The sequence below is a fragment of the Buteo buteo genome, chromosome Z (assembly GCF_964188355.1).
Source record: "Buteo buteo chromosome Z, bButBut1.hap1.1, whole genome shotgun sequence".
NCBI classification, from domain to species: Eukaryota; Metazoa; Chordata; class Aves; order Accipitriformes; family Accipitridae; genus Buteo; species Buteo buteo.
The window spans coordinates 50652846-50667825 of NC_134204.1; the positions used below are offsets into that span (position 1 = coordinate 50652846).

At 42.4% G+C, this 14980-nt stretch overlaps 1 protein-coding gene across 2 annotated transcripts in view; it reads right to left on the bottom strand.

Annotated features, from left to right (window-relative positions):
* Positions 1-4476: 4476 nt before the first annotated feature.
* The window catches only part of ROR2 (receptor tyrosine kinase like orphan receptor 2), a 156162-nt gene continuing 145658 nt past the window's right edge, over positions 4477-14980 (bottom strand). For both annotated transcript variants that reach the window (XM_075020136.1, XM_075020137.1), the window contains exons 6-9: positions 13456-13770; positions 11453-11698; positions 9569-9771; positions 4477-7863 (exon numbers count right to left, since the gene is read on the bottom strand). In XM_075020136.1, coding sequence (XP_074876237.1) covers positions 6421-7863; positions 9569-9771; positions 11453-11698; positions 13456-13770 — 2207 coding nt within the window. In that variant the 3' untranslated portion in view covers positions 4477-6420. The remainder of the gene's footprint in view (positions 7864-9568; positions 9772-11452; positions 11699-13455; positions 13771-14980) is intronic.

Sequence of the window (14980 nt, forward strand, 5' to 3'; positions counted from 1 at the left end):
TTGTTACGAATCAAAATTACAACAGCTTCCAACATCTCCAGTGACTACTTTGGTAGTTTGAAAAGAAATTTGCAAGAAGTCTATGTGGAGGGTGGCTCCTACAAAAAATATCTTCCTCAGTAACAAATATAAAATATGTTACAACAAAAGCACTTTCTGTAAATCTCCCTGATGATTATTTATCACTTGGTGTATGGAAACAAATATTCAATTAAATGAATACAGTAATTTTAATCTAACTTTTCCCCCTTAATTCCACCACTTTTAGAGTTAACAAAAGAATCTACTGAACAGATGGGCTATTTCCAGTTTTAGACACAGGTCTTAAAAAGGACAGTTAAACCATCAGGTACACTGTAATTGAGATAAAGTAAAGTTCCTCTTTCAGATCAATAGAAATGAGAAGTAGCTACATCAGATTCTGTGTTCCCTCAGTATCGTATTATTTTAAATTCCGACTCTCCTGGAGATTTACAGCCCTGTGAACCCCATACTATTTCCAGCTCCTGCCATAACCTCAGTTATACTACTTCCCCCTGCTTGTGCAATCTTGCAGTATTCAGCTAAGATTTAGAGCCATGTTTTTTACATTTAAAGCAACTGGACGGGGCCCTGGTCGGGGAGAGTGCTGAGACCCTCAGCACGGGTGTCGGAGGGAGAGCGGGAGTGTAACTGACAGTGACAGTCCCTTCTGCAAGTCCTCTGGGCGGGCAGTGCCCCATGGGTCCTGCCGGGGGATTGTTTGTGCCGGGCTCACCCCACAAGTCTTCTGGCACAGACCGGAGCACTGTGACCAACTGGAAGCAGTGCCAGGGAAGGACTTCGCCTCGCATGAGGCGGAACTGCATTTGGATTCAGAGCTGCAAAAGACCTCACACAGCCCTGGAGCATCTGCACTTCGCAGAGAGGGCAAAGAGAAAACCCCCCTCTAACAAACTGCAATTATCTGAATATGCATTGCCCCTTGCTGTTTCATGTTGGTATGCACGTATGTGTACGTACATGTGTATGCGTGTACGTGCATGTGTATGTGCATGCACGCGCACACACGTCTCGTTTGACACAACACAGAGCTATTGCCTTATATTCCAGGATATTTTTTCTTCCAAAAGCAGGCATGCATGCACACATGCACGTGCAGGGGTTGCCTTCTACTTGAGGTCACAGAACAAACCAGGGGGCCCAGTCTTCTGCTGTGGGAATGCGGTGTTAGGAGCCCCCACCATGTATCTGTCAAGGAGGAGCAGTGGCTATAGAGTCCAGACACTACAACTCTTCAATATCAAACATAGGGCAAGACAGGAATATCAGGTGCAAAATGTTTTTACAGCATTTTTCTAGAAAGGAAACTCTGCTGAACCAACTCTCCTATATTTTTTCACAGTGTGTACAGTATGTTTAGGTATAGAGAAAGATCTTTCTCACCAGGACATCATGGACTTGGTTTATCTTGCCATCTGAGTACTTTTAGTACTGCTTGATAGTCCCTAGACTGCTCAGACCTCATATTGCTGACCAAAGGAGTCAACAACTTGTCATAACTGCAAGCTGGGCAAAGCTGAAAGATTACACAAGGTCACTTGTGAAAAAAATGAGAACAAAATTCAGTTTTCTAATAAGACAGAACTAAACCTTGTTCACTGAGCCATGTCATTGTTCATGCTGTATGCTACCACTCTTCTAATCCTCTAATAACCCTTTCCCAGTATCTGAGAAAATCCCCAAAACTTGATTCCTGCCATTTCACTAACATTTCATAGATTTATTTATAGAACAGGAACATACATTGTTCCTTACAATATAAATTTAGTCCCTTTCCTCAAATAGAGGATGGCTTTGCTGGTGGATTTTTTCTTCATATTTTGAGTAATTGAAATGCTGGTTTTGAGAACAGTTTGTGGTAGAGTTTGCCTGTCTAGAAAAAGAGTTACTGTCTATGCAGGGTCAAACTATGACTTAAAAACATTAAAGCGTGGCTTTAGTTGAAGATACAACTGTGCTTGTAGCTGGGTGTTTCATCCTTGCATTTGTTTTGGTGAACACCTCAAGGTCTGACATCTTTTGAGAGTGCTCCAACTCAACAGGTGTCTCTGAGCTCCCTCCCAGAAAGCATCAGACCTGCTCCCTGCATTCCCACACGGCTGAAGTGAGTTGATTTCTTTGAACACAGAAGCAAGTGATATCTAATGAACTCTTTAGATAATGAGTGAGAAAAATCCAAATTCATATCTCTGATAAAAGTTTGAGGTACTGTTACTGTGAAGTAATTTCCTTTTGACTTACTGTGATGCTCGTATCCATGGTAGATACAGGAAGCAAAGGATTCATATCTCCACAGGGAGCATGTCCTTCTGGATCAGCCTTTAGGGAAATCATTAGATGAAACTGTGAGTAGTGACATTTAGATGAAGGTGAAGGAATGAAGCTGCTTATCAAAGCTGATAATAATAAGGCCTATTTGTACTCATCAGTTTGCACTGTGGGTGAATCCTCTGTTCTTACACAGCTGTTTATACTGCACTGTTCATAGTTTTGTCTTCCTTATAGTCCCAATGGGTGAAGCAGAAGAAAACACCCCACAATAACTGGTCTTGGACAATATCAGAACGGGATTCACATGGGTGTTCTTGCCAAGCTGCACTAGCGTGGTGGAGGAGGTGTGCACATCGAGAGTCACTTACGTTTCCCCACTCACACTACAAACCATCCCCCATCTTCCCTGCTCTGTGATTGCAAATCCGTTCCCCATCTACCCCACATGCTTTTGCAAACAGGGACCCACACTTGTTTCAGGCACAGGCAGATGCCTGGTTGACCAAGCCACTGTTGGATCCTACAGACCTTTGGTTCTTTATGATCTGGGACACATGAACCCTAAGAAAGCCCCGTCATGGGTCAAGGCTTTCCCTTGGCCCTTGTGACTGTGCTACACCCAAAGTTCTCCTGCCTTGTGTTTCAGTTTCTCCCTCCTCACCTCCTCCTCACCAGGACTCATGAATACGGGCAGTCTCAACCTTCAGGCTTGCCGATGCTGGGCTGATCTCCAGCCCTGCCAGTTTGCCCTGCCCTAAGGTGAATCGTATGAGAATTTCCATGCCCTGCAGGCATAGGCTGCACATAAGAGAAGGGGCTGATGCCACCAGAGTTCCTTCCACCTCCTTCTCCAACAGTCCTTCTTCACAACAGTCTGAGCCAAGATCAGACACCTGCACCATATCAGAGAGCTAGGTTTGAGTGAGGACAGCTAAACCAATTGACATGGGCAGGGGGGGAGGGCATGCACCAGGTCCAGTGTCATATACCACTCACTGGAGATGGGGAAGAGGCAGTCTCTGTAAGCCACAGCCTCCTGCCTCATCAGTGGGCTGCTGTGGACACTACCAGTGCTCTATCCACTTTTCCCAAGGTCAGTCCCTGTCTTCTTAGGAAGATTGTATGGGCTGAAGCAGAGTAAGGAACTAGCAAGAGGCAAGAGAAAACTTTTGAAACATCCCACAGCCTTCTCAAAACCACCTTGCCTTCTCCTGGCCACCCAGACATATATTTGTTGCCTAGAAAAGTTGTCCTACCACCAGGACAAACCCCAGCTTTGCTAGCCTTGGCAGGAAGAAGTAACTTTGCATGCCTTAGTGAGCAGCATTGTGCTGGCTTTCCTGGGCCCCAACCCTTCCCTCCCCTATTCCCACCTTACCACCTTGTCCCATCTACTTACCACCACCTCCTTTCCCTGCTTTTCCTTGGCCTTGCTTCCAAATCTTGAGGAGGAAAGGCAGATCCTGACTCTGGCTGGGTCTTTGCAGCAGTCATCACCGGGGGAGTAGCCTGGGGAGTTGCAGAGCAACAAGTCGCTGCCAGTCCATATGACTTACAGTAGCCACTAACGTGTTGGTAGTGGTAATCAGTTGTGCACCAGTGCTCACCTGAGCTGCGGACGAGGTGTTTGCATGCTGTCATGGCTCCGATCATGACAGCTCAGGGAAGTGCATCCACACCACCAGAGGGGAGAAAACCCCTCTGTGGTACTGTGTGTATCACCAAGGCTGGCCTAGAGAATTGTATAGCACCCTTCCATCACTTTGAGAGCGCATCCACATCTTAGTGGGGATGGGAAAGTCAGTATAGGAGTCTGTCCTATTTTTTCTGACTATAGTGATTTATAGGCTTGAATTTATGAGGCTTGAAGAAGGGAATTAGGAGTTTCCCAAACTGCACCCAAAGAACCCAAAGTCATAACGCTCTCTCTGAAATGGGCTGAACTTCAGACAGTGCTGTAAAGAAACTTCCACCGACTGCCACTTATTCATTTATTATATCTCTTCTCTGACTGATGCAACTGTGGTGTAACTGGACCACTTACTTTCCATTTTTCAGGCAATAAGTTAGCAAAGGAAGCCAACGCAGCTGATTAATGAAGTTCATTAATCTGAGAACATGAAACCTAGAAGAAACAAAGAACTTGAAGTAAATAAACTTCACATTTTTTCATTTATTTATCCTTTATTTAGTAATAGCACCCAAAGCTGCATTATATTAACACAAGTAATAAAGCTTTCAGATTTTATTCCTACCAGTGCATTTCCAAATCCAGGTGAAATGCTGGAAACAAGTAATGCTGCCATACCATGAACACAGGGTGTAGATCACAATGATACACAACTTACAAGTGAATCCCAATGTAATAAAATAAAGAGTTGTAGTTTAGGTATGAAACCTGCAACGTAAGGAACTGTGGCCATCTCTGTTTCCACAAAGTACCATAACAAAACAGCAGCTGTAGGAACTATAAAGATAACATACTTAATCATACTTTTTGCATCACTTTATTGAATACTCCATGTTGGATGTACAACTTACAGCTATAGTGTGTGTTGGCTACAATGCTACAGTGAGAATGTGTATTGCTTGTATTACAGAAAGGGTCATGAAATGTATGGACCTGTCTGCATGTTTAACAAAATGAAACAGCAATACAATAAAACTGCACCACATGTGAATATTGTCAATGGTTAAGTTATAAAGTCATTCATTCAAAAATCCAAATATTTGAACGAAAAAAAGTATATAAAATGTAGTAAAACATAAATTACATTTAAAGGTCTGTACATGATTCATCCTGCAAATAGAAGCACAAAACCAGCACTTTGTACAGTATTGCTTATTTCGGTCTTCTAAAGTTCAAAGATTCATTTTCACTAAAGAGGCAGGAAAAAAACATGGTTTCACATGCAATCCAGCAGTAATTGTGGTAAATCAAGTAAGTCTCTAAGCCCACACAAAACCCAACACTTTTACAATGTAGGAACATGCATGTGGAGCCTTTTTCTATACCTGATAACCAATATGCAATTAAAGTTGGATTGTTAAGTTAGTGCACACCTACAATATCCCCTACAATATCCCCATTTTTGGTTAACAGTGTATTAAGGCTGCTTGCTGCTGAAAATACATAGCAGAGAAGGAATACTTTCATCCACAAATGCAGTCAGATGATCTCATTTGGAAGCTTCTGTCACAGTCATTCATTGGGAATGATGAAAGCAAGCCATCCTCTCTCCTCTCATGTTATTCCACAGGATGTTGTGGATGCTATAAGTTTATGTGGGTTCAAAATCATTTGGATAAATTCATGGTAGAAAATTCCATCGAGGGCTATTAAACAGAAAAAAAATTCCACTTCTGGCTTGGGAAGTCCCTAAGCCACAAATTGCTGGAGGCTGGGGAAATACCCTGGGGAAATTCTACAAGGGAAATTGCCCTTGCAGTCTTCCCTGGGCAGACATTATCGATGGCCTTTCGAGACATGCTACTGGGCTGGACAGACTTGTGGTCTGACTCAGCACAGTCAATTTTATGTTCATTTTCCCTACTTTTCTGTTTATCGTAATACAAACACGGATCAGTATTCTCAACTTGTTATTTTTTCAGACTCAAAAAGCAAACAACAATCTCGTGTCCATTATATCAAAGAGATAAATACTATAAACTAAGCTGTCCATCACATCCAGGGCACTTCTTTATGCTCAGAGCAATTCTGCAACCATAGTTGGATTCCTTTTTGTGTTATTGGTTTAAGCATAATTCACTAACATTACACTCACATATCATGATATACATGAAGTGCAATGCTACTCTGCAATACGTTGCACAGCAACAGTACATAACTGAAAAGCAGCTTCCCTCAAGAACTGTAGGACAGTAAAAAAGATTAAACCCAGCAATTCTATACCATCATATTTGCAAAATCTGATGGTGGCAATGGTCAATAAACCCCGTATATGATTACTGCTGCACTTTACATAGATGTAGGTTTTTTAGTTTTCTTTCTTTTAGTCAGATCAAAATCACTGCTATTAAGCCTAAGGATCTACAGTCTCCATGCATGGAAGTGATGTGAATTTTTTAGTAATGAGGCCAAATTCCTTAGGCTTCTGATTGAATTTCTGCTTCGTCCATCTGAAGTGTGTCATTATCACCCAGCAATTCTGTTTCAGGCACAGAGCCCTCCTCTTCCTCCTCCTCCTGGACGGGATTCTGGGCGATGTCTTCCGTTCCATTGTGTGTGTCATCTGTGCCCTCCGAGAGCAGAGCAGCCCTGTCAGCCACCGACGCATTGGAAGGTGCTGTTGTTACGTAGCCTGTGCTGGTGGATCCGCTCCCGCTGTGGTGAGAGCCTGGTTTGGGAATGATCTGGGGAGGCATTTGCTGAGGAGCCATTTGCATTGGAATTTGGACGGGATAAAAATTTGGCAAGTAAGCGCCATAGGCGGGCATTGGCTGGTAACCATTGACTGGAATGTAGAGCTGAGGAGGTGGGACCATCGGTCTCATCTGCCCTTTCATTTGTATGAACTGTGGTTGAGGGAAAGCTGGAGTTTTCTGCTTTGGTCCAATGTACCTAGCATTGCTGACGTTGCTAACAGGGCTTGTGCTGAGAGAACTTGTTTGTGTGGTGTTGCTTGCCCCAGAGGTTTGCGCTGAGCTGTTGTAATTAGAAAGGTTTCCCCATGTTCTTAGTCTGTTGTGTATATCTTTAAATCTTGGTCTTCTGTTGGGAAATTCATTCCAACACTCCAACATCAAAGTGTATATCCATGTGGGGCAGTCATCAGGACATGGCAAAACCTGTCGGTTCCTGATCATCTCGATGACATCCTGGTTAGAATAACCACAGTAAGGCTGCAGGCCATAGCTGAAAACTTCCCACAACACAACTCCATATGACCATATATCTGAATCAATAGAAAACTTGCCATACATAATAGCCTCAGGGGACATCCACCGGATAGGAAGAAGGGAATTTCCCATCAGCTTGTAGTAATCAGCAGCGTAAACTTCCCTGAAAAGGCCTAAATCAGATATTTTCACATTCAGTTTATCAAACACCAGTATATTTCTAGTGGCCAAGTCCTTGTGGACAACATGGTGGCTTGAAAGGTATTCCATTCCTGCAGCTATCTGAGTCACAATGTGGAAAAAGTCTGCCGGTTCCAGAGTGGATTTTACTGTCTTGTCATCATCAGTGCTGCCAACATCTGAATGGGGAGATCTCATCACCAAGAACTCATGGAGGTCGCTGTGGGAACAATAACTAAAAATCATGCTTATGGGTTGTTCCTTCGTCACTATTCCCAGCAAACAAACAATGTTTGGATGCTGTAATCGTGATCTCATCATTGCCTCATGTTTGAATTCTTCCCGAAGAGCCAGTTCTGCTTTGTCTTTAAGTGTCTTGATAGCAACAGCTTGCGTCTGTTCACCTGGTGCTGTACCAAAAAGATGCCCCTTGTAGACTTTGCCAAATCTCTCTTCTCCTAGTTCCTCCATAAACCGCACAGTGGACAGATTGATTTCTTTAAGTTTAGCCTAAAATAAAGTAAAGAAGATAAGTAAGTCAGTAAAAAAGATCAGAATGTTTTCTAAACAACAGAATCTCTTATTAAAGAAAAGCTCCCAGTGGTAGATGCTCCAAATGGAAGATAAATTGGGCCAAAATGACTATCCAGTTTTTTGTATATTCACATCAGTATATTGATTTTACAGTTAATCTTGAAATGAGTTATACTATTATCAGAAGTGTAAATTGAATTATGCTGCAAGATGATGAGTATAATTATTTTTACAAAGGAGCAATCATATTTTCTGCAAGCTAAAGGAATAATTGGTTCAGAGTAAATCTGGCAAACAATGACATCTATTAACTGCAGCTGCATTTGCCCTACAGATCAACCCAGAGGTGCCCACTGGAGATCTGTCAAAAAAGCTGTGGGCACTGGCTGAGAAGGTGGCAGCCCTGGGATGAACTGAAACATCTCTTCCAGCAGAAGGAGGAACAAACCCTGTCTCTTTTGGTTCTGCAGTAGCAGATATGCCCTTTCTCCTCTGTTCCACTATAGGAATGGCCCCTGCCTGTGGGCAGCAGTACACAGTACCCCTGCTGAGAAACCTCACACTAGCTCTGATGAAGAAGGGGGTGGAAGGGGAGCAGAAGGAAGAAGGAATTTCTCCCCGCTACATGAAGGAAAAGGTGGCAAAGCCAAAAGTGAGAAACCCCCAGAGCCTCCCTCCTGCAGCTGGCAGGGAAAGCAAGGGAAGGGAGTTTGTGATGGTCATCTAATGGGTCTATCCCGACCAGCATGGGCTGGAGGAGTCTCTGACCAAGCTAGATGAAGCCGGCACAGCTTCACACACAGGCCACTGCAGCAGGAGGGAGCAGGACAGGCTGGAAAATGGCTTTAACAGGTGATTTGGGAACAAGCTCTGATTTTGGTGGCCAACAGACTGTGGTCTGGACCAGGCAGTTTCCAGCATAGCCCACACTCAGCCATTAAACCTCCCCCTTATCACACAAAATCAATGCAATTTGTTACAACCAGTAATATTCTGCAAATATTCTACAGTTTCTGAACAGATGTTGCCAATTGTTTCAAGTTGAGCATTGTTTTTTAGAGCTTGCATCTTGTAAATGCTGTGATTAGAAATTCAACGTTAGCTCTGAACAGGATTTTAGCTCAGAGATCAGTTAGTTGACCCAGAAAATCGTATGCAGGAGCTGAGATCTGTAGACAGAAGTTCAAAGCCATTTTCATTTCACCGTCCTTTGTGATACACAGCCTTAGAAACATGTTGCACCCCGGCTCAGCTCCCCGCTCGGTGGTGGTTCAGAATACCAGCAGACTGAGCCGACGGATTAGACAAGAAATCCCACTGTGCATTCTGCTTTAAACAAGCAAACTGTCCGCGTCATTACCAGGAGCGAAAATGAGCTGCAGGCTGAAGACTGGATCAGAAATAACAACACTTCCAGTCAGTAAGACAACAGGCAGAATGGGGATTGACAGGTAAGGACAAATGTCATAAAATACTTTGTCCTGAAAGCTGTTGCCTGAGGCCAGGATTTCGAGATACAGCTAGTGAGTGCAAGACCTGGTTTTCACTGAAGCAGATGGCCAGCACAGTACAAAAATTAGGTCCCTTAGAACACAGCTCAAATCTAACACTGACAACCCGAGACACTGAAAATCACGACACCTTGGAAATACGTGGCCTAAGCAAATTCTGGAAAAAATACCTGTTTGTGTTGATTAATGAGTGGCATTTCCATGTCCTGGCTAGGAGATGCCATTAGCTGGCGGCGCTGTGGTGTAGCAGCAGATGCCTTCTGCTTGTTTCTGCACATACAGACCAGGAAGAAAAGGCAGGCAATAACCAGAGGGATGGCTATGCTGGGAACCAGGATGTAGAGGATTCCCATTTTACTGCTGTCACGTGGACCTGTCAGGTGCAGAAATGTTCATTGTTTACAATATGTATTTTTATTACCTTCAATAGTAAAGCAAAAAAAACCCCAAACAAATCCAACCCCCCAAACTACAGTATGATTATTAATACTATATTTTAATGCTATATTTTAAACATAAACTCCTATAGCTTGAAAACAGAAGTCACGTTACCCTCTCCCCTTCTCCATAACTTTCCATTAAATATTCCAAAGAAATTTGAATGGACATAGCAACTAGCAGTATGATGATAAACTAGGAGCCCCACATTTAATGTGTTGACTGTAACAGTATGTGGTTTATTTCACTTTCTTTTTGAGGCTTCTGGTTGTGGAAACTGCAGAACATAGACCAGAGTATCATTGCGTTATCTTGTTCAGGGGAAAAAAAAGCAAGTGAGTAGTCTTCATCACAGTATATAAAGCAGTGAACTCAATGTGATAAACCACAGGACAACATTGCAGTCTGGCCTTCTTGCCCAACTTCAGCCATTTCATCAGCACTTTGCCCACTTTTTACCTCCACTGGTACTATTTCTGCCCAGAATAAAATAAATCTCACTTCTCACTGGCAGAGATATTATTAGTTCTGTACTTAATAGAATTAAAGTGCTTTTATCTTACAGTGAGAGAGACATGAAAGAGCCAACCATACACTTAATAAGACTGTTCTGGAAACTTCCTAAAGTGCTTTTTTTCTTGATACTTAGAGACTCTAGGAAAGCATAATGATGTCCAAAACGTTCACTGGAACAGCCTGGGACGTTTTCTGCAATCGTGGTTTTGCTCTTTGTGGCTACTGCTTTCACCACAACCACATCCCAATGTTATCTTTACACCATGTTACGTGCAACATAGAAATATATTATAAATGTCAAATCATGTTACTGTAAATAGGTGAAGTAACTAAAAAATTTCATGTCAATTTTGAGTGCTCTTAAATATCCATGCAATCTGTAACAAAACCTCTTTTATGGCTTCCATGATACATCTGTTGCTGCAGGAAACATGCTTTTCTTCCTAATGAAGCACAGTACTAAGCTGCTTTGTCGTGTCCAAAGACTGTCACCACTGTAACAGCTCTAGACTGAAGACTGTGCCAATACAGGGAAGTGAGTGGGACAGTATTAAGCTGCGTGCTTTTTATTTTTGCTGTCAGTTGTGCAGTACAGAGCCACTAGCAGATAGTGTAGGACTTTTCTGGTAAGATCGTCTGTTTTATGACGTCTCTGCTTCTGCACACCACATGGTTTCCTTCCAACCAAGCATGGTGCTCTATCTCCCTCTAGAGGATCTGAAAATCCTTGCTGCCTGCAAGTTGCCATACAGAGCGAAAGCAATATGTAGTGTGAGCAAACCAAATACATACAGGTGATAAGTACATCAAGTCTGGCATTTGACAAATTAGAATACAAACTACAAATCATCGTTAATTATTATCTAAGCTTAAGCACCCAATGTGTAACAAAAAAGTGTCACTATCTCAGTTACAAGCTCTGATCTCCAGAAAATATTAAATACCTACAACACAAGATAAGGGTGCCGCATTATAGCAAGTGAAACATTTGAAAGCATAACCACCTTAAGTGAATTGTACTTGTAAAAATAGGGAAAATTCAAAATCACACAGGATTCAGGACAGTAGTAGTAGGGGGAAAAAAGAAAGAGAATACATACTACAAGAAGGTATGTCACACAGTTCCATGCGTACGTTTTTATTCTTTGTAAAACACCAAGGCCCATCCATCTGACCTCCAGGATTTCGGCAATATGCATGTCCTCCACCTAGCTCTGGAAACTGTGTGCTTGTCAGATCATGGTTGTGCGGACTTTGGGAGTCCCATAGTTGGCAAGTGTGGCCAGACTTGGTAACGCTGACCGTCCCTCTGTAGTCTGCTCCAGAACCGTTATAGCACTGATGATCTGCAAGACAGAGTTTGACAAAATGTTGCAAATAACAAAAAAATCAAGGCCAGCAAGACCAAAAAGGTTGAAGTGCATAGACCATGTATGCAAAAAGTACTTGAATTTAGGTACTTCAGGATTTAAATGAAAGCTGTGGGTTTTGAAATTTCAGTTCTACAGGTATCTGTACTCTTACACCCAGATATCTGGATTCTGCTCTTGAGCGTCTCAGCTCTGTGGCTATACATACCAATATCTGGTAACTCTGGGTGCAAGTTGATACTAAGAAGCATGTATGGACCTTTTGATACAGGACAAGGTAAGTTAAACTAAATTAGAGATCTGAGTTTTACTTCAGGAAAAGTCTTCAGATGCCAACAGTGTAAACTTCCTGCCACTTTTATTTCTCATAATCTTCCCGTCTTCCTCAAACTGCTCACTTCCTAGAGAAACTAGTGCTGCATTTTCTAATGCCCCTTGCCAATTTTTCCTTCTTTTCTTGTTTAGAAAGAAGGGATTCAGGCTTTTCTTCTCTTTAGATACATCACTTTCATACCTGCTGACCTCCTATCTTTATTATCTCTCTGTTTTGTTGCTATTGTCTCTTCACACTTTTTGAGTGCTTGTCTCTCATATGTATCACCTGAACTGAATAATGAATTTTCCTGCACATTTGCAACACTAGCTTCTCCACTTTTCTGAGTTCCCCTCCCCAGAACTCAGGAATCCAGCTCTCTCAAAGCCCTTCCTCCACATCCCCAGGGTATTCACATGGAGGCTGTTCCACCAGAGGGAGAACCACTGGCTCTGAGGATCATGAACTACTTCAGCCAGACTTTTTGTTGTTTTTATTCTCATTTCTTTTGCTTGATAGGTCTTCCCTGGCTGATTTGTCTCTGTCATTGTCTTTGAAGCTACACTAGGTTATTGCCTTACTAGCACAGAGTCTTCCATGTCCACCAATATGCCATAACCCCTGCTCCTAGCTACGAGTTCAGACAATGGACATTCAGAATAATCTTATCACACTTTGAACTTTAAACATCTTTAGTCTCTTGGAACTTCCTTGTTGAACATTGTAGGGGATGGTGATTAATTGCTAGGAAACGGAGTAGGCAGAAAAATTGTCAGCACATAATTACTGACAACGGAACAGCCCTTCTACTCCTGGATACAAATATAAATTCACGTAAGCGAGATCAATGTTTTCACCCATCCTGTGTGAGTGAAGAAAGACAATTATACTCCATGTTCAATTTACAGGGTTAATATTCTTGTGGATTTCCATATAGAAAGAATGAACATTAAATGTTTAATTTCTTAACAGATTTTTCCAGTGAAGCTTCCAGAGCCTATTTGAGGTTTATTGATAGGTAAACAGAAGTCAGAAATAGCTGTATGGGGGACTCATCCAGAAAGGCAAGGACTGAGCCAGAGATGGGGGCAGGCTTGTGGGAAGGGAAGCCTGCAACACACTGCTGCCCCTCGCTAATCTGAGTCAAATTGGTTGTGTGAACACAGAGTTTTATAGCCCAGGGTGGTTAATATAATCCTTTTCAGTACCAAGCAGCATCCTTTAAACTCTCTCGCCATCCTAACTATACCTTACAACAGTGCAAAATTGTGGTCAGTATTAACATGATAAAAAGTAGTAACATCCAGTATAGCAGTACTTCTTTTAGAAAAAGAATGACTGATAAAATATTGTGTCTCAGACCCAACCTGAGGAAGCAACAAACTCTACTTTTTCCCAGTGATGAAACACCCAGACTTACATCGGCTGAGTCTCTCCACAGGGATCCCAATCCTTATGCAGTTGGCAGCTTCCAAGGTGTCAGGTCGTGGGAGATCCTCACACTTAGGCAACTGAAGCTGCATCAAGATGAGGGGGTTTGACCTAGCAATGTTGTACTCTTGCCTACAGAGATCGTTCTCCAGAACTTCACATTCATCCCGGCACAGCTCCCGCGGCTTAGGGGTCCGAGAGCGCTCATCACACAGGGGAAACACAAAGTGGCAGAACGATGGTATAGCAAACTGTGAGCACTGATCAGACAAATGTGTGGAAGTGCCAATCATGGTAAATGCAGCTGGAAGGGAACAAAAATACTGCTTATGTATTAATTCACAAAAAGCATGAGAAACAACATAATTTTCATGTCATTTGCCTTTTACAACTTTCATCTTTTCTTGAGGGTCTGAAAGCCTACTGAGCAGTGGGGAAATGAGTTCATTTCTGCTGCAAAGGAGAGCTGACAAATGCAGACAGCAAACCCAGCATCCCAGTGTCCCTCTGACATCTGCACAGAGCTTGTAGGACCTCAGTTCTTAGGAATGTACCCAAGTGACTAGCATTGAGCAAACTGTGGGTGCTTGACTAATTTTAACTTGAAAGGATATGGAGCAAAGGCAAGATACACCTGCCAGGATGCTGACATGAATTTCCAAAGTGCCAAATTAGGTAAAATCTGAACAAGGATCACCTAGCTTCTCCCTTCTGTAGACATTTTGATCAATAAACAAGACAAGTGTTTTTCAAGTCTTGACAGGCAAAATGAAGTGTGCCATTGGTATTTAGGGAGATATTGCTATTAATAGACATGAGAAGCCTAACAGGCAGCAGTTTTGGGAAAAATGAATGTAATCAATCTCAGCATACTGATCACATTAAGATGAATGTCATAATGACTTAGGAGCTTAATCCTCCCCTTCAGCTCTCAGCATCTACACACTAACATTTATCTGCAAGTTTTCTTACACATTGCAAAGAAAAGACAAATGTGCCTGTTCATCATGTACTGGGGATGAATCAAGCTTTAAATGTAGGAACATTCATTCCCACACTGGAAAGCGTCATTTGTGAGTGAGGCTTACTAGACTGCACAGTCCACTAATGCACACTGTAAAAAGGAAATGAGCAGTTCCAAATCATTCAGCAGTCTATTTACAACCTACAGATCAATTCTTTGCTTCTTGTCCAGCTCTCTACTTTGAACCATCTACTTCCTGCTGCCACCTGCTATCAGGGAGTCTCCTGCCTCTTCCTAAACGCCATACATGCAGCAAGCAGCCCCAGCTCCAGCCCTTTGTACTGTTTACACCTTTGCTTATTTTAATACAAGAATATTAACACAATAATACAACCATTTATCAGTCATATAGGGAACACTGCATGCAAGCATGGTATCAGACCTCAAACAACAGCTGTAACATGCTTGTCCTGAAGACTAACAGGGAAAAAATAAACTTGGATGAATGAAACAGTCACTGTTGGGTATTTGAAACACCACACTAATTTCT